At 38.9% G+C, this 19,415-nt stretch overlaps 2 protein-coding genes and 1 long non-coding RNA gene across 3 annotated transcripts; all 3 read left to right on the top strand.

The window, feature by feature from the left end:
• Nucleotides 1–46: 46 nt before the first annotated feature.
• LOC144990318 (uncharacterized) lies at nucleotides 47–2,973 on the top strand. The gene is made up of 6 exons (XR_013654313.1): nucleotides 47–173; nucleotides 269–533; nucleotides 978–1,212; nucleotides 1,308–1,572; nucleotides 2,647–2,706; nucleotides 2,874–2,973. It is a non-coding gene; the product is annotated as an uncharacterized LOC144990318 (long non-coding RNA).
• A 2,828-nt stretch (nucleotides 2,974–5,801) lies between these two features.
• Nucleotides 5,802–8,123, top strand: LOC144990317 (uncharacterized). The gene is made up of 5 exons (XM_078943503.1): nucleotides 5,802–5,819; nucleotides 5,915–6,179; nucleotides 7,254–7,313; nucleotides 7,481–7,580; nucleotides 7,676–8,123. The coding sequence occupies exons 3-5, from the start codon at nucleotides 7,279–7,281 to the stop codon at nucleotides 7,892–7,894; spliced, it is 354 nt and encodes a 117-aa protein (XP_078799629.1). The 5' UTR covers nucleotides 5,802–5,819; nucleotides 5,915–6,179; nucleotides 7,254–7,278; the 3' UTR covers nucleotides 7,895–8,123.
• A 1,727-nt stretch (nucleotides 8,124–9,850) lies between these two features.
• LOC105357774 (uncharacterized) lies at nucleotides 9,851–14,163 on the top strand. Its single transcript, XM_078943264.1, has 9 exons — nucleotides 9,851–9,878; nucleotides 10,318–10,335; nucleotides 10,431–10,785; nucleotides 11,860–11,919; nucleotides 12,087–12,186; nucleotides 12,282–12,546; nucleotides 13,621–13,680; nucleotides 13,848–13,947; nucleotides 14,043–14,163. Exons 1-6 carry the CDS (start codon nucleotides 9,851–9,853, stop codon nucleotides 12,543–12,545), a joined length of 825 nt encoding a protein of 274 aa, XP_078799390.1. The 3' UTR covers nucleotide 12,546; nucleotides 13,621–13,680; nucleotides 13,848–13,947; nucleotides 14,043–14,163.
• Nucleotides 14,164–19,415: the final 5,252 nt, after the last annotated feature.

Below are 19,415 nucleotides of genomic sequence, written 5' to 3'. Positions count from 1 at the left end.
GATTTATGGCCCCCTGTGACGGATTTGGGGGGGTGGTTAAAGAAAAATTTTCTAAGTCATTTTTGTTTGATAGTTTTCAGCCAATGCTCAACAAGTCTTTAGCTGAACAGCGGCAATACGAGGAAGCAAAGAAAGGGGCGCTGAAGAAAGCTGAGCAAGTCAAAGAAAACGCAGTAGGTACAAAATATAGATTTACTGTTTTCTTTTTGTTACATTCAAATACAATTAGAAAAAAAAATGTCTGTTTTTAATTAACAAAACAATGCAGAACACCAAAGTGAAAGAAATTGTGAGAGAGGCCGGTGGCGGAGGGGCCGGTGGGGCAGAGGCCGGTGGCTCAAGGACCGGTTGCTCAAGGACTGGCGGCGCAAAGACCAGCGGCTCAAAGACCGGCGGCTCAAAGGCCGGCAGCACAAAGACCAGCGGCGCAAAGACCAGCGGCGCAAAGACCAGCAGCGCAGAGACCACCACTCCAATCGCAAAGTGCCACGAATCGAGCCAGGGACGACCGGAGGCAGGCTGCGGCAAATAGAGTGAGTTATAAGTCTTTGCTCCAAAACATGACGTTTCTCTTTAACCAAAGTACATTTTAAGAACGATGCATTCGTTATAACATACTCAGTATACTGTATTAAGTTTCAATACTTTTTGAGTGTTTCTCAATTAAAATGCTTTTCATCAGTGCATCCTTTCCACATTCGACACACCGCATTTCTCCACAATATATATTTTTTCAAAGTACAATTTATAGTTACAAACACTCTTTTAAAATTGATTTCAAATAAAAAAGACACTTGCAATTTAGCCTTTTTAGAGTAATCATCATTAAACTGTTTGTTTTCCATCTAGCACACTGACTTATGTAAATGCTTAGTATAGGCACAAAGTTTAAAATTTCACGTCATTTTCTTAAAACAATTTTATACACAGATTGTTTGCAGTTTTTCCTAGTGAAGTCAAATGTATTCTGTTGTCAGGTTCTCCTGGTGAGGCTTCTGGCGCTCGTCAGATCGCCAAGAGCAAAGGCCCGCCTAATCAGGATTTATGGCCCCCTGTGACGGATTTGGGGGGGTGGTTAAAGAAAAATTTTCTAAGTCATTTTTGTTTGATAGTTTTCAGCCAATGCTCAACAAGTCTTTAGCTGAACAGCGGCAATACGAGGAAGCAAAGAAAGGGGCGCTGAAGAAAGCTGAGCAAGTCAAAGAAAACGCAGTAGGTACAAAATATAGATTTACTGTTTTCTTTTTGTTACATTCAAATACAATTAGAAAAAAAAATGTCTGTTTTTAATTAACAAAACAATGCAGAACACCAAAGTGAAAGAAATTGTGAGAGAGGCCGGTGGCGGAGGGGCCGGTGGGGCAGAGGCCGGTGGCTCAAGGACCGGTTGCTCAAGGACTGGCGGCGCAAAGACCAGCGGCTCAAAGACCGGCGGCTCAAAGGCCGGCAGCACAAAGACCAGCGGCGCAAAGACCAGCGGCGCAAAGACCAGCAGCGCAGAGACCACCACTCCAATCGCAAAGTGCCACGAATCGAGCCAGGGACGACCGGAGGCAGGCTGCGGCAAATAGAGTGAGTTATAAGTCTTTGCTCCAAAACATGACGTTTCTCTTTAACCAAAGTACATTTTAAGAACGATGCATTCGTTATAACATACTCAGTATACTGTATTAAGTTTCAATACTTTTTGAGTGTTTCTCAATTAAAATGCTTTTCATCAGTGCATCCTTTCCACATTCGACACACCGCATTTCTCCACAATATATATTTTTTCAAAGTACAATTTATAGTTACAAACACTCTTTTAAAATTGATTTCAAATAAAAACAGACACTTGCAATTTAGCCTTTTTAGAGTAATCATCATTAAACTGTAAATGCTTAGTATAGGCACAAAGTTTAAAATTTCACGTCATTTTCTTAAAACAATTTTATACACAGATTGTTTGCAGTTTTTCCTAGTGAAGTCAAATGTATTCTGTTGTCAGGTTTTCCTGGTGAGGCTTCTGGCGCTCGTCAGATCGCCAAGAGCAAAGGCCCGCCTAATCAGGATTTATGGCCCCCTGTGACGGATTTGGGGGGGTGGTTAAAGAAAAATGTTCTAAGTCATTTTTGTTTGATATGACTTCAATAAAATGTTATCTTTAAATTAGTTTATATACTATAGTACAATGAATAGAGAAGAGAACAAAGAGTGTTGCTGATGTGTTTTTTTCTTTTTTTCATTTTGCATTTCATATTTTTTTCTCCATTAGGTAAATTTTGAAGAAAATTTTAAAAATCTTTTACACAACACAAAATCACCAACCAACTGTCCGTTAGGGACATCCCTGGTAGGGGGTATTGGGCCCTTGGCAACGGTATTTGCAAAGTTCTACTGGCCTCTTTATGCATCTGAGTGTCCACAATCCCCAGATCTTGCGCCCGATACAATAAATTTTCCACGTGTCGCTGACGAGGATGCTGAAGTTCTAGGGAAACCCATCACTATGGCAGAAGTCTCTGAGGCCATTGCTGGTTAGCTGGATTGAGTGTTCCCAGTTTCTGCCTGACTGAGCTCACCTGATCCAGGTGGCCAGTTATAAATGCAGCGGGGTTAGCTGCAAAGCAGACTGTAAGAAGACAATTTAATCATCTCCATTTTCAGGGATCATCTCAGAAAGAATCAACAGATGTTTCAAAAGCCAAGAGAGGAAGAAAGAAAAAGGTTGGTCATGAACATTTTTACTTATTTTACTTACTCCTGGTGAGGCTTCTGGCGCTCGTCAGATCGCCGAGAGCAAAGGCCCGCCTAATCCGGATTTATGGCCCCCTGTGAACGGATTTGGGGGGCGTGGTTAAAGAAAAATGTTCTAAGTCATTTTTGTTTGATAGTTTTCAGCCAATGCTCAACAAGTCTTTAGCTGAACAGCGGCAATACGAGGAAGCAAAGAAAGGGGTGCTGAAGAAAGCTGAGAAAGTCAAAGAAAACGCAGTAGGTACAAAATATAGATTTACTGTTTTCTTTTTGTTACATTCAAATACAATTAGAAAAAAAAATGTCTGTTTTTAATTAACAAAACAATGCAGAACACCAAAGTGAAAGAAATTGTGAGAGAGGCCGGTGGCGGAGGGGCCGGTGGGGCAGAGGCCGGTGGCTCAAGGACCGGTGGCTCAAGGACTGGCGGCGCAAAGACCAGCGGCTCAAGGACCGGTGGTTCAAAGGCCGGCAGCGCAAAGACCAGCGGCGCAAAGACCAGCGGCGCAAAGACCAGCGGCGCAAAGACCGGCGGCTCAAAGGGCGGCAGCGCAAAGACCAGCGGCGCAAAGACCAGCGGCGCAAAGACCAGCAACGCAGAGACCACCACTCCAATCGCAAAGTGCCACGAATCGAGCCAGGGACGACCGGAGGCAGGCTGCGGCAAATAGAGTGAGTTATAAGTCTTTGCTCCAAAACATGACGTTTCTCTTTAACCAAAGTACATTTTAAGAACGATGCATTCGTTATAACATACTCAGTATACTGTATTAAGTTTCAATACTTTTTGAGTGTTTCTCAATTAAAATGCTTTTCATCAGTGCATCCTTTCCACATTCGACACACCGCATTTCTCCACAATATATATTTTTTCAAAGTACAATTTATAGTTACAAACACTCTTTTAAAATTGATTTCAAATAAAAACAGACACTTGCAATTTAGCCTTTTTACAGTAATCATCATTAAACTGTAAATGCTTAGTATAGGCACAAAGTTTAAAATTTCACGTCATTTTCTTAAAACAATTTCATACACAGATTGTTTGCAGTTTTTCCTAGTGAAGTCAAATGTATTCTGTTGTCAGGTTCTCCTGGTGAGGCTTCTGGCGCTCGTCAGATCGCCAAGAGCAAAGGCCCGCCTAATCAGGATTTATGGCCCCCTGTGACGGATTTGGGGGGGTGGTTAAAGAAAAATTTTCTAAGTCATTTTTGTTTGATAGTTTTCAGCCAATGCTCAACAAGTCTTTAGCTGAACAGCGGCAATACGAGGAAGCAAAGAAAGGGGCGCTGAAGAAAGCTGAGCAAGTCAAAGAAAACGCAGTAGGTACAAAATATAGATTTACTGTTTTCTTTTTGTTACATTCAAATACAATTAGAAAAAAAAATGTCTGTTTTTAATTAACAAAACAATGCAGAACACCAAAGTGAAAGAAATTGTGAGAGAGGCCGGTGGCGGAGGGGCCGGTGGGGCAGAGGCCGGTGGCTCAAGGACCGGTGGCTCAAGGACTGGCGGCGCAAAGACCAGCGGCTCAAAGACCGGCGGCTCAAAGGCCGGCAGCACAAAGACCAGCGGCGCAAAGACCAGCGGCGCAAAGACCAGCAGCGCAGAGACCACCACTCCAATCGCAAAGTGCCACGAATCGAGCCAGGGACGACCGGAGGCAGGCTGCGGCAAATAGAGTGAGTTATAAGTCTTTGCTCCAAAACATGACGTTTCTCTTTAACCAAAGTACATTTTAAGAACGATGCATTCGTTATAACATACTCAGTATACTGTATTAAGTTTCAATACTTTTTGAGTGTTTCTCAATTAAAATGCTTTTCATCAGTGCATCCTTTCCACATTCGACACACCGCATTTCTCCACAATATATATTTTTTCAAAGTACAATTTATAGTTACAAACACTCTTTTAAAATTGATTTCAAATAAAAACAGACACTTGCAATTTAGCCTTTTTAGAGTAATCATCATTAAACTGTAAATGCTTAGTATAGGCACAAAGTTTAAAATTTCACGTCATTTTCTTAAAACAATTTTATACACAGATTGTTTGCAGTTTTTCCTAGTGAAGTCAAATGTATTCTGTTGTCAGGTTCTCCTGGTGAGGCTTCTGGCGCTCGTCAGATCGCCAAGAGCAAAGGCCCGCCTAATCAGGATTTATGGCCCCCTGTGACGGATTTGGGGGGGTGGTTAAAGAAAAATGTTCTAAGTCATTTTTGTTTGATATGACTTCAATAAAATGTTATCTTTAAATTAGTTTATATACTATAGTACAATGAATAGAGAAGAGAACAAAGAGTGTTGCTGATGTGTTTTTTTCTTTTTTTCATTTTGCATTTCATATTTTTTTCTCCATTAGGTAAATTTTGAAGAAAATTTTAAAAATCTTTTACACAACACAAAATCACCAACCAACTGTCCGTTAGGGACATCCCTGGTAGGGGGTATTGGGCCCTTGGCAACGGTATTTGCAAAGTTCTACTGGCCTCTTTATGCATCTGAGTGTCCACAATCCCCAGATCTTGCGCCCGATACAATTAACTTTCCACGTGTCGCTGACGAGGATGCTGAAGTTCTAGGGAAACCCATCACTATGGCAGAAGTCTCTGAGGCCATTGCTGGTTAGCTGGATTGAGTGTTCCCAGTTTCTGCCTGACTGAGCTCACCTGATCCAGGTGGCCAGTTATAAATGCAGCGGGGTTAGCTGCAAAGCAGACTGTAAGAAGACAATTTAATCATCTCCATTTTCAGGGATCATCTCAGAAAGAATCAACAGATGTTTCAAAAGCCAAGAGAGGAAGAAAGAAAAAGGTTGGTCATGAACATTTTTACTTATTTTACTTACTCCTGGTGAGGCTTCTGGCGCTCGTCAGATCGCCGAGAGCAAAGGCCCGCCTAATCCGGATTTATGGCCCCCTGTGAACGGATTTGGGGGGCGTGGTTAAAGAAAAATGTTCTAAGTCATTTTTGTTTGATAGTTTTCAGCCAATGCTCAACAAGTCTTTAGCTGAACAGCGGCAATACGAGGAAGCAAAGAAAGGGGTGCTGAAGAAAGCTGAGCAAGTCAAAGAAAACGCAGTAGGTACAAAATATAGATTTACTGTTTTCTTTTTGTTACATTCAAATACAATTAGAAAAAAAAATGTCTGTTTTTAATTAACAAAACAATGCAGAACACCAAAGTGAAAGAAATTGTGAGAGAGGCCGGTGGCGGAGGGGCCGGTGGGGCAGAGGCCGGTGGCTCAAGGACCGGTGGCTCAAGGACTGGCGGCGCAAAGACCAGCGGCTCAAGGACCGGTGGCTCAAAGGCCGGCAGCGCAAAGACCAGCGGCGCAAAGACCAGCGGCGCAAAGACCAGCAGCGCAGAGACCACCACTCCAATCGCAAAGTGCCACGAATCGAGCCAGGGACGACCGGAGGCAGGCTGCGGCAAATAGAGTGAGTTATAAGTCTTTGCTCCAAAACATGACGTTTCTCTTTAACCAAAGTACATTTTAAGAACGATGCATTCGTTATAACATACTCAGTATACTGTATTAAGTTTCAATACTTTTTGAGTGTTTCTCAATTAAAATGCTTTTCATCAGTGCATCCTTTCCACATTCGACACACCGCATTTCTCCACAATATATATTTTTTCAAAGTACAATTTATAGTTACAAACACTCTTTTAAAATTGATTTCAAATAAAAACAGACACTTGCAATTTAGCCTTTTTAGAGTAATCATCATTAAACTGTAAATGCTTAGTATAGGCACAAAGTTTAAAATTTCACGTCATTTTCTTAAAACAATTTTATACACAGATTGTTTGCAGTTTTTCCTAGTGAAGTCAAATGTATTCTGTTGTCAGGTTCTCCTGGTGAGGCTTCTGGCGCTCGTCAGATCGCCAAGAGCAAAGGCCCGCCTAATCAGGATTTATGGCCCCCTGTGACGGATTTGGGGGGGTGGTTAAAGAAAAATGTTCTAAGTCATTTTTGTTTGATATGACTTCAATAAAATGTTATCTTTAAATTAGTTTATATACTATAGTACAATGAATAGAGAAGAGAACAAAGAGTGTTGCTGATGTGTTTTTTTCTTTTTTTCATTTTGCATTTCATATTTTTTTCTCCATTAGGTAAATTTTGAAGAAAATTTTAAAAATCTTTTACACAACACAAAATCACCAACCAACTGTCCGTTAGGGACATCCCTGGTAGGGGGTATTGGGCCCTTGGCAACGGTATTTGCAAAGTTCTACTGGCCTCTTTATGCATCTGAGTGTCCACAATCCCCAGATCTTGCGCCCGATACAATTAACTTTCCACGTGTCGCTGACGAGGATGCTGAAGTTCTAGGGAAACCCATCACTATGGCAGAAGTCTCTGAGGCCATTGCTGGTTAGCTGGATTGAGTGTTCCCAGTTTCTGCCTGACTGAGCTCACCTGATCCAGGTGGCCAGTTATAAATGCAGCGGGGTTAGCTGCAAAGCAGACTGTAAGAAGACAATTTAATCATCTCCATTTTCAGGGATCATCTCAGAAAGAATCAACAGATGTTTCAAAAGCCAAGAGAGGAAGAAAGAAAAAGGTTGGTCATGAACATTTTTACTTATTTTACTTACTCCTGGTGAGGCTTCTGGCGCTCGTCAGATCGCCGAGAGCAAAGGCCCGCCTAATCCGGATTTATGGCCCCCTGTGAACGGATTTGGGGGGCGTGGTTAAAGAAAAATGTTCTAAGTCATTTTTGTTTGATAGTTTTCAGCCAATGCTCAACAAGTCTTTAGCTGAACAGCGGCAATACGAGGAAGCAAAGAAAGGGGTGCTGAAGAAAGCTGAGCAAGTCAAAGAAAACGCAGTAGGTACAAAATATAGATTTACTGTTTTCTTTTTGTTACATTCAAATACAATTAGAAAAAAAAATGTCTGTTTTTAATTAACAAAACAATGCAGAACACCAAAGTGAAAGAAATTGTGAGAGAGGCCGGTGGCGGAGGGGCCGGTGGGGCAGAGGCCGGTGGCTCAAGGACCGGTGGCTCAAGGACTGGCGGCGCAAAGACCAGCGGCTCAAAGACCGGCGGCGCAAAGACCAGCAGCGCAGAGACCACCACTCCAATAGCAAAGTGCCACGAATCGAGCCAGGGACGTCCGGAGGCAGGCTGCGGCAAATAGAGTGAGTTATAAGTCTTTGCTCCAAAACATGACGTTTCTCTTTAACCAAAGTACATTTTAAGAACGATGCATTCGTTATAACATACTCAGTATACTGTATTAAGTTTCAATACTTTTTGAGTGTTTCTCAATTAAAATGCTTTTCATCAGTGCATCCTTTCCACATTCGACACACCGCATTTCTCCACAATATATATTTTTTCAAAGTACAATTTATAGTTACAAACACTCTTTTAAAATTGATTTCAAATAAAAAAGACACTTGCAATTTAGCCTTTTTAGAGTAATCATCATTAAACTGTTTGTTTTCCATCTAGCACACTGACTTATGTAAATGCTTAGTATAGGCACAAAGTTTAAAATTTCACGTCATTTTCTTAAAACAATTTTATACACAGATTGTTTGCAGTTTTTCCTAGTGAAGTCAAATGTATTCTGTTGTCAGGTTCTCCTGGTGAGGCTTCTGGCGCTCGTCAGATCGCCAAGAGCAAAGGCCCGCCTAATCAGGATTTATGGCCCCCTGTGACGGATTTGGGGGGGTGGTTAAAGAAAAATTTTCTAAGTCATTTTTGTTTGATAGTTTTCAGCCAATGCTCAACAAGTCTTTAGCTGAACAGCGGCAATACGAGGAAGCAAAGAAAGGGGCGCTGAAGAAAGCTGAGCAAGTCAAAGAAAACGCAGTAGGTACAAAATATAGATTTACTGTTTTCTTTTTGTTACATTCAAATACAATTAGAAAAAAAAATGTCTGTTTTTAATTAACAAAACAATGCAGAACACCAAAGTGAAAGAAATTGTGAGAGAGGCCGGTGGCGGAGGGGCCGGTGGGGCAGAGGCCGGTGGCTCAAGGACCGGTTGCTCAAGGACTGGCGGCGCAAAGACCAGCGGCTCAAAGACCGGCGGCTCAAAGGCCGGCAGCACAAAGACCAGCGGCGCAAAGACCAGCGGCGCAAAGACCAGCAGCGCAGAGACCACCACTCCAATCGCAAAGTGCCACGAATCGAGCCAGGGACGACCGGAGGCAGGCTGCGGCAAATAGAGTGAGTTATAAGTCTTTGCTCCAAAACATGACGTTTCTCTTTAACCAAAGTACATTTTAAGAACGATGCATTCGTTATAACATACTCAGTATACTGTATTAAGTTTCAATACTTTTTGAGTGTTTCTCAATTAAAATGCTTTTCATCAGTGCATCCTTTCCACATTCGACACACCGCATTTCTCCACAATATATATTTTTTCAAAGTACAATTTATAGTTACAAACACTCTTTTAAAATTGATTTCAAATAAAAACAGACACTTGCAATTTAGCCATTTTAGAGTAATCATCATTAAACTGTAAATGCTTAGTATAGGCACAAAGTTTAAAATTTCACGTCATTTTCTTAAAACAATTTTATACACAGATTGTTTGCAGTTTTTCCTAGTGAAGTCAAATGTATTCTGTTGTCAGGTTTTCCTGGTGAGGCTTCTGGCGCTCGTCAGATCGCCAAGAGCAAAGGCCCGCCTAATCAGGATTTATGGCCCCCTGTGACGGATTTGGGGGGGTGGTTAAAGAAAAATGTTCTAAGTCATTTTTGTTTGATATGACTTCAATAAAATGTTATCTTTAAATTAGTTTATATACTATAGTACAATGAATAGAGAAGAGAACAAAGAGTGTTGCTGATGTGTTTTTTTCTTTTTTTCATTTTGCATTTCATATTTTTTTCTCCATTAGGTAAATTTTGAAGAAAATTTTAAAAATCTTTTACACAACACAAAATCACCAACCAACTGTCCGTTAGGGACATCCCTGGTAGGGGGTATTGGGCCCTTGGCAACGGTATTTGCAAAGTTCTACTGGCCTCTTTATGCATCTGAGTGTCCACAATCCCCAGATCTTGCGCCCGATACAATAAATTTTCCACGTGTCGCTGACGAGGATGCTGAAGTTCTAGGGAAACCCATCACTATGGCAGAAGTCTCTGAGGCCATTGCTGGTTAGCTGGATTGAGTGTTCCCAGTTTCTGCCTGACTGAGCTCACCTGATCCAGGTGGCCAGTTATAAATGCAGCGGGGTTAGCTGCAAAGCAGACTGTAAGAAGACAATTTAATCATCTCCATTTTCAGGGATCATCTCAGAAAGAATCAACAGATGTTTCAAAAGCCAAGAGAGGAAGAAAGAAAAAGGTTGGTCATGAACATTTTTACTTATTTTACTTACTCCTGGTGAGGCTTCTGGCGCTCGTCAGATCGCCGAGAGCAAAGGCCCGCCTAATCCGGATTTATGGCCCCCTGTGAACGGATTTGGGGGGCGTGGTTAAAGAAAAATGTTCTAAGTCATTTTTGTTTGATAGTTTTCAGCCAATGCTATACAAGTCTTTAGCTGAACAGCGGCAATACGAGGAAGCAAAGAAAGGGGTGCTGAAGAAAGCTGAGCAAGTCAAAGAAAACGCAGTAGGTACAAAATATAGATTTACTGTTTTCTTTTTGTTACATTCAAATACAATTAGAAAAAAAAATGTCTGTTTTTAATTAACAAAACAATGCAGAACACCAAAGTGAAAGAAATTGTGAGAGAGGCCGGTGGCGGAGGGGCCGGTGGGGCAGAGGCCGGTGGCTCAAGGACCGGTGGCTCAAGGACTGGCGGCGCAAAGACCAGCGGCTCAAGGACCGGTGGTTCAAAGGCCGGCAGCGCAAAGACCAGCGGCGCAAAGACCAGCGGCGCAAAGACCAGCGGCGCAAAGACCGGCGGCTCAAAGGGCGGCAGCGCAAAGACCAGCGGCGCAAAGACCAGCGGCGCAAAGACCAGCGGCGCAAAGACCAGCAACGCAGAGACCACCACTCCAATCGCAAAGTGCCACGAATCGAGCCAGGGACGACCGGAGGCAGGCTGCGGCAAATAGAGTGAGTTATAAGTCTTTGCTCCAAAACATGACGTTTCTCTTTAACCAAAGTACATTTTAAGAACGATGCATTCGTTATAACATACTCAGTATACTGTATTAAGTTTCAATACTTTTTGAGTGTTTCTCAATTAAAATGCTTTTCATCAGTGCATCCTTTCCACATTCGACACACCGCATTTCTCCACAATATATATTTTTTCAAAGTACAATTTATAGTTACAAACACTCTTTTAAAATTGATTTCAAATAAAAACAGACACTTGCAATTTAGCCTTTTTAGAGTAATCATCATTAAACTGTAAATGCTTAGTATAGGCACAAAGTTTAAAATTTCACGTCATTTTCTTAAAACAATTTTATACACAGATTGTTTGCAGTTTTTCCTAGTGAAGTCAAATGTATTCTGTTGTCAGGTTCTCCTGGTGAGGCTTCTGGCGCTCGTCAGATCGCCAAGAGCAAAGGCCCGCCTAATCAGGATTTATGGCCCCCTGTGACGGATTTGGGGGGGTGGTTAAAGAAAAATGTTCTAAGTCATTTTTGTTTGATATGACTTCAATAAAATGTTATCTTTAAATTAGTTTATATACTATAGTACAATGAATAGAGAAGAGAACAAAGAGTGTTGCTGATGTGTTTTTTTCTTTTTTTCATTTTGCATTTCATATTTTTTTCTCCATTAGGTAAATTTTGAAGAAAATTTTAAAAATCTTTTACACAACACAAAATCACCAACCAACTGTCCGTTAGGGACATCCCTGGTAGGGGGTATTGGGCCCTTGGCAACGGTATTTGCAAAGTTCTACTGGCCTCTTTATGCATCTGAGTGTCCACAATCCCCAGATCTTGCGCCCGATACAATTAACTTTCCACGTGTCGCTGACGAGGATGCTGAAGTTCTAGGGAAACCCATCACTATGGCAGAAGTCTCTGAGGCCATTGCTGGTTAGCTGGATTGAGTGTTCCCAGTTTCTGCCTGACTGAGCTCACCTGATCCAGGTGGCCAGTTATAAATGCAGCGGGGTTAGCTGCAAAGCAGACTGTAAGAAGACAATTTAATCATCTCCATTTTCAGGGATCATCTCAGAAAGAATCAACAGATGTTTCAAAAGCCAAGAGAGGAAGAAAGAAAAAGGTTGGTCATGAACATTTTTACTTATTTTACTTACTCCTGGTGAGGCTTCTGGCGCTCGTCAGATCGCCGAGAGCAAAGGCCCGCCTAATCCGGATTTATGGCCCCCTGTGAACGGATTTGGGGGGCGTGGTTAAAGAAAAATGTTCTAAGTCATTTTTGTTTGATAGTTTTCAGCCAATGCTCAACAAGTCTTTAGCTGAACAGCGGCAATACGAGGAAGCAAAGAAAGGGGTGCTGAAGAAAGCTGAGCAAGTCAAAGAAAACGCAGTAGGTACAAAATATAGATTTACTGTTTTCTTTTTGTTACATTCAAATACAATTAGAAAAAAAAATGTCTGTTTTTAATTAACAAAACAATGCAGAACACCAAAGTGAAAGAAATTGTGAGAGAGGCCGGTGGCGGAGGGGCCGGTGGGGCAGAGGCCGGTGGCTCAAGGACCGGTGGCTCAAGGACTGGCGGCGCAAAGACCAGCGGCTCAAGGACCGGTGGCTCAAAGGCCGGCAGCGCAAAGACCAGCGGCGCAAAGACCAGCGGCGCAAAGACCAGCAGCGCAGAGACCACCACTCCAATCGCAAAGTGCCACGAATCGAGCCAGGGACGACCGGAGGCAGGCTGCGGCAAATAGAGTGAGTTATAAGTCTTTGCTCCAAAACATGACGTTTCTCTTTAACCAAAGTACATTTTAAGAACGATGCATTCGTTATAACATACTCAGTATACTGTATTAAGTTTCAATACTTTTTGAGTGTTTCTCAATTAAAATGCTTTTCATCAGTGCATCCTTTCCACATTCGACACACCGCATTTCTCCACAATATATATTTTTTCAAAGTACAATTTATAGTTACAAACACTCTTTTAAAATTGATTTCAAATAAAAACAGACACTTGCAATTTAGCCTTTTTAGAGTAATCATCATTAAACTGTAAATGCTTAGTATAGGCACAAAGTTTAAAATTTCACGTCATTTTCTTAAAACAATTTTATACACAGATTGTTTGCAGTTTTTCCTAGTGAAGTCAAATGTATTCTGTTGTCAGGTTCTCCTGGTGAGGCTTCTGGCGCTCGTCAGATCGCCAAGAGCAAAGGCCCGCCTAATCAGGATTTATGGCCCCCTGTGACGGATTTGGGGGGGTGGTTAAAGAAAAATGTTCTAAGTCATTTTTGTTTGATATGACTTCAATAAAATGTTATCTTTAAATTAGTTTATATACTATAGTACAATGAATAGAGAAGAGAACAAAGAGTGTTGCTGATGTGTTTTTTTCTTTTTTTCATTTTGCATTTCATATTTTTTTCTCCATTAGGTAAATTTTGAAGAAAATTTTAAAAATCTTTTACACAACACAAAATCACCAACCAACTGTCCGTTAGGGACATCCCTGGTAGGGGGTATTGGGCCCTTGGCAACGGTATTTGCAAAGTTCTACTGGCCTCTTTATGCATCTGAGTGTCCACAATCCCCAGATCTTGCGCCCGATACAATTAACTTTCCACGTGTCGCTGACGAGGATGCTGAAGTTCTAGGGAAACCCATCACTATGGCAGAAGTCTCTGAGGCCATTGCTGGTTAGCTGGATTGAGTGTTCCCAGTTTCTGCCTGACTGAGCTCACCTGATCCAGGTGGCCAGTTATAAATGCAGCGGGGTTAGCTGCAAAGCAGACTGTAAGAAGACAATTTAATCATCTCCATTTTCAGGGATCATCTCAGAAAGAATCAACAGATGTTTCAAAAGCCAAGAGAGGAAGAAAGAAAAAGGTTGGTCATGAACATTTTTACTTATTTTACTTACTCCTGGTGAGGCTTCTGGCGCTCGTCAGATCGCCGAGAGCAAAGGCCCGCCTAATCCGGATTTATGGCCCCCTGTGAACGGATTTGGGGGGCGTGGTTAAAGAAAAATGTTCTAAGTCATTTTTGTTTGATAGTTTTCAGCCAATGCTCAACAAGTCTTTAGCTGAACAGCGGCAATACGAGGAAGCAAAGAAAGGGGTGCTGAAGAAAGCTGAGCAAGTCAAAGAAAACGCAGTAGGTACAAAATATAGATTTACTGTTTTCTTTTTGTTACATTCAAATACAATTAGAAAAAAAAATGTCTGTTTTTAATTAACAAAACAATGCAGAACACCAAAGTGAAAGAAATTGTGAGAGAGGCCGGTGGCGGAGGGGCCGGTGGGGCAGAGGCCGGTGGCTCAAGGACCGGTGGCTCAAGGACTGGCGGCGCAAAGACCAGCGGCTCAAAGACCGGCGGCGCAAAGACCAGCAGCGCAGAGACCACCACTCCAATAGCAAAGTGCCACGAATCGAGCCAGGGACGTCCGGAGGCAGGCTGCGGCAAATAGAGTGAGTTATAAGTCTTTGCTCCAAAACATGACGTTTCTCTTTAACCAAAGTACATTTTAAGAACGATGCATTCGTTATAACATACTCAGTATACTGTATTAAGTTTCAATACTTTTTGAGTGTTTCTCAATTAAAATGCTTTTCATCAGTGCATCCTTTCCACATTCGACACACCGCATTTCTCCACAATATATATTTTTTCAAAGTACAATTTATAGTTACAAACACTCTTTTAAAATTGATTTCAAATAAAAAAGACACTTGCAATTTAGCCTTTTTAGAGTAATCATCATTAAACTGTTTGTTTTCCATCTAGCACACTGACTTATGTAAATGCTTAGTATAGGCACAAAGTTTAAAATTTCACGTCATTTTCTTAAAACAATTTTATACACAGATTGTTTGCAGTTTTTCCTAGTGAAGTCAAATGTATTCTGTTGTCAGGTTCTCCTGGTGAGGCTTCTGGCGCTCGTCAGATCGCCAAGAGCAAAGGCCCGCCTAATCAGGATTTATGGCCCCCTGTGACGGATTTGGGGGGGTGGTTAAAGAAAAATGTTCTAAGTCATTTTTGTTTGATATGACTTCAATAAAATTTTATCTTGTGCAAAGGCCCGCCTATATGTTTATATACTATAGTACAATGAATAGAGAAGAGAACAAAGAGTGTTGCTGATGTGTTTTTTTCTTTTTTTCATTTTGCATTTCATATTTTTTTCTCCATTAGGTAAATTTTGAAGAAAATTTTAAAAATCTTTTACACAACACAAAATCACCAACCAACTGTCCGTAAGGGACATCCCTGGTAGGGGGTATTGGGCCCTTGGCAACGGTATTTGCAAAGTTCTACTGGCCTCTTTATGCATCTGAGTGTCCACAATCCCCAGATCTTGCGCCCGATACATTTAACTTTCCACGTGTCACTGACGAGGATGCTGAAGTTCTAGGGAAACCCATCACTATGGCAGAAGTCTCTGAGGCCATTGCTGGTTAGCTGGATTGAGTGTTCCCAGTTTCTTTACCCTTACTAATGAAGTACTTTGGATAGGAGTCTTCCTTGTTACCCCTTCTTAGAATAGTATTAGGTATGGCCCATGTTCTTTTTACATTACTTTTGTTTTCCTCTAAAAGCTGTCCATAATATTCCTTCTTGCATGTTCTTATGATCTGCATTAACTTATTTTTGTATTTTTTGTATTTAATTTCTGTCTCTTTTGTTCTCTTTTTTAAGTAGTTTTTATAAAGAGTATTCTTTTCTTACATGCATTCTGCTATCCTTTTGTAATCCATGGACAATGGAAATACTTAATATTTTCCTTGAACATGGTAATAATAAATTCTTCAACTGTTATTTATCCGCTTTTCTTTAGGTAACGTGCTTGTTTAGCTATATCTGTTTTGAACACAATGCTGATATATATGTATGTATATATGTATATATATGGATATACACATATGTACATATATGTATATAGTTTTAATGATTTAATGATTTAGTGATTTTTGTGATTTACTTTTAAATTCCAGACCCACAAAATGGTTTTGAATTAAAAAATGGTATGTTTATCCAACATATATATATATATATATATATATATATATATATATATATATATATATATATATATATATATATATATATATATATATATATATATATATATATATATATATATATATATATATATATGTGTGTAAACTGCCAGACAATTAGATTAGACTAAATTTTTCTTTATTCTTTTAATGCTGTTTTATTATAAAACAATATTCTGTGAATAATGCACATTAAAGTTGAATACTGACTTCTTAGTGTCATTAAGGTTTATGTGTAATTCTAAAATGAATAAATAAAATTTGACTTAGAAGCAAATTGTTAATTAGTTTACTAATTAATTACATTTACAAATTGTTTAATTAGGTTACTAATTAGGTGTGAGTGTTGTGAGTGTGAGAGTGAATGGGTGTGTCATTGTGGACATTCTACCCTGCGACAGACTGGCCACCTGTCCAGGGTGTCCCCTGCCTTTGCCCACAAGTGGCCGGGATAGGCTCCAGCGCCCCGTGACCCCGAAAAGGAAAAACGGAATAGAAAATGGATGGATGGATGAACAATAAAATGGAATATTTATGTGATAACAAATTTAAATGCTGAAATAATTTAAGGATGTGATTTTTTTTTTGTGATTTCAGGGAGAAGAATGCTGTTGGTTGCAGCTGCTTCTGCCAACAACCATAAGGTTCTTGGTTTATGTTCACAATACTTACGATATTGATTTGCATTCAGAGCTTAGCTTAGAGAGTATGGCAGCTGCCAATGTCCTACTTAAGAGAAAATCAAAAAGATTTGACTGTTGTGAGTTACTGTCAACGGCAGCCTCATTGCAAAAAAATAAATAAATAAATAAAAGCAGAGGATGAAGATTCCCCTGTTACCTACAATAAATGCTTTGAAAGAACTGTAGCTCTTATGAATTTGTAACCCTGTAAAAGTCCTCAACCGATTAGCAATATATATGTATATATATATAAATATATGTTTGTGCATATATATATATATATATATATATATATATATATATATATATATATATATATATATATATATATATATATATATATATATATATATATATATATATATATATGTGCTTATATATGTATATATATATATATATAAGTAGTAGTCTTTTTTATTTTGGACTAGTGTAAAATAACAAAATAAGACAAAAACGGGACAAATTTTATAAAAAAGAACAAAAAAAGACAAGTAAATTATGTAAAACAAAACAAGACAAAATCATATAAACACAAGTCCAAAAGGGAGTGAGAAGAAGAAAAATCCTATAAACTCTCACCCCCTTTACCTTAAATCCTTACTTTCCCAACTAAACCCAGTACTCCCACCATCAAAGTCCAGTCCCCTACCCAAGTGAATATGTACATATATTCATGTAATTTTCATTTGTGAACAACATGCAAATGAATAACAAAAAATAATGTCAAAGTATCCAGATTTATAAATGCTGACATTCTGTATTTTTTGTATTTGTACATATTTATCCATGATCTTATTTCTGTATCTATATTTAAAATTTTTATGTTTGAACATTGTTTCAAGCATTTACTGGTTCTGTTCCACAACTTCACTGCACAAATTGAATCACAGAATCTCTTTTTATTTGTACGTGCTTTATGTACGACAAATTTATCTTTTTCCCTAAAATTGTATTTTTCCTCTCTTTTAATAAATAACCTTTGGTCATTCGTCTGTAATAAATTGTTTTCGGCCTTGAATATTATTTGAGCGGTACAATACTCTACTAGATCGTAAAATTTGAGTAATTTTGATTCTATGAATAATTTATTTGTGTGCTCAAGGTGATTGACTTTGTGTATAATTCGAATTGCTCTCTTTTGAAGTATTGAAAGTGAATGAAACGTTGTTTTATAGTTGTATCCCCAAACCTCAATGTACAGTATAACATGTGGAGTGATTTATGGTCCAGAACCAGTTTAGCTTTATTCCTCTCACTGTCTTTAATATTTCATTTTCAGTTACTGGGTTAAGAACCATTGAACTGGGATTTCTGTCAATTAACATTTGCACATCCTTTCCAAACGTTCCTGGATCCGGGATTTGCTTTTCTATTTCAGGTCCCACGTTTACAAAAAAAATCATTAAATCTTTTAGCAATCTCTTCCCTTTGACCTATTTCTTTACCCTTACTAATGAAGTACTTTGGATAGGTGTCTTCCTTGTTACCCCTTCTTAAAATAGTATTAAGTATGGCCCATGTTTTTTTACATTACTTTTGTTTTCCTTTAAAAGCTTTCCATAATATTCCTTCTTGCATGTTCTTATGATCTGCGTTAACTTATTTTTGTATTTTTTATATTTAATTTCTGCCTCTTTTGTTCTCTTTTTTAAGTAGTTTTTATAAAGAGTATTCTTTTTCTTACATGCATTCTGCAATCCTTTTGTAATCCATGGACAATGGAAATACTTAATATTTTCCTTGAACTTTTTAACTGGACAATGTTTATCATACATCAAACCAAATATCCGCATAAAATACTCATAAGCCTCATCAACAGTTTCGTTTTGATAAATCACATCCCAATTTTGCTCAACTAACTCAGCTTTAAGTGCATTGATGGAGGTTTCTGTTTTAATTCGTCTGTATCCCACTGAGAAATGCAACCTGTGGTTGACATAACTACTATCATATACTGTGAAAACTGGAAGATGGTCACTGATTTCATTAATTAGCAACCCATTAACTGTTTTATTTTCAATGTCATTGGAGAATATATTATCAATTAATGTTGCACAACTTGCAGTTATCCTACTTGGTTTTGTAATTCTTGGAAATAAACAAATGCTGTACATGGTACTAATAAATTCTTCAACTGCTATTTATCCGCTTTTCTTTAGGTAACGTGCTTGTTTAGCTATATCTGTGTTTTGAACACAATGCCGATATATATGTATATATATATATAAGTATATATGTGGATATACATATATGTACATATATGTATATAGATTTAATGATTTAGTGATTTTTGAGATTTACTTTTAAATTCCAGACCCACAAAATGGTTTTGAATTAAAAAGGGTATGTTTATCAAACATATTATATATATATATATATATATATATATATATATATATATATATATATATATATATATATATATATATATATATATATATATGTGTGTATAAACTGCCAGACAATTAGATTAGACTAAATTTTTTTTTATTCTTTTAATGCTGTTTTATTATAAAAAAATATTCTGTGAATAATGCACATTAAAGTTGAATACTGACTTCTTAGTGTCATTAAGGATTATGTGTAATTCTAAAATGAATAAATATAAATTGACTTAGAAGCAAATTGTTATTTAGTTTACTTCCAATAAAAAAACATGCTTCATAGGTTAATTGGCAACTCTAAATTGTCCATAGGTGTGAGTGTTGTGAGTGTGAGAGTGAATGGGTGTGTCATTGTGGACATTCTACCCTGCGACAGACTGGCCACCTGTCCAGGGTGTCCCCTGCCTTTGCCCACAAGTGGATGGGATAGGCTCCAGCGCCCCGTGACCCCGAAAGGGAAAAACGGAATAGAAAATGGATGGATGGATGAACAATA

The sequence above is a fragment of the Oryzias latipes genome (assembly GCF_053564925.1).
Source record: "Oryzias latipes strain Hd-rR chromosome 1 unlocalized genomic scaffold, Olatipes_Hd-rR_3.1 chr1_Y".
NCBI lineage: Eukaryota > Metazoa > Chordata > Actinopteri > Beloniformes > Adrianichthyidae > Oryzias > Oryzias latipes.
This window is presented reverse-complemented; position numbering and strand designations above follow the sequence as displayed.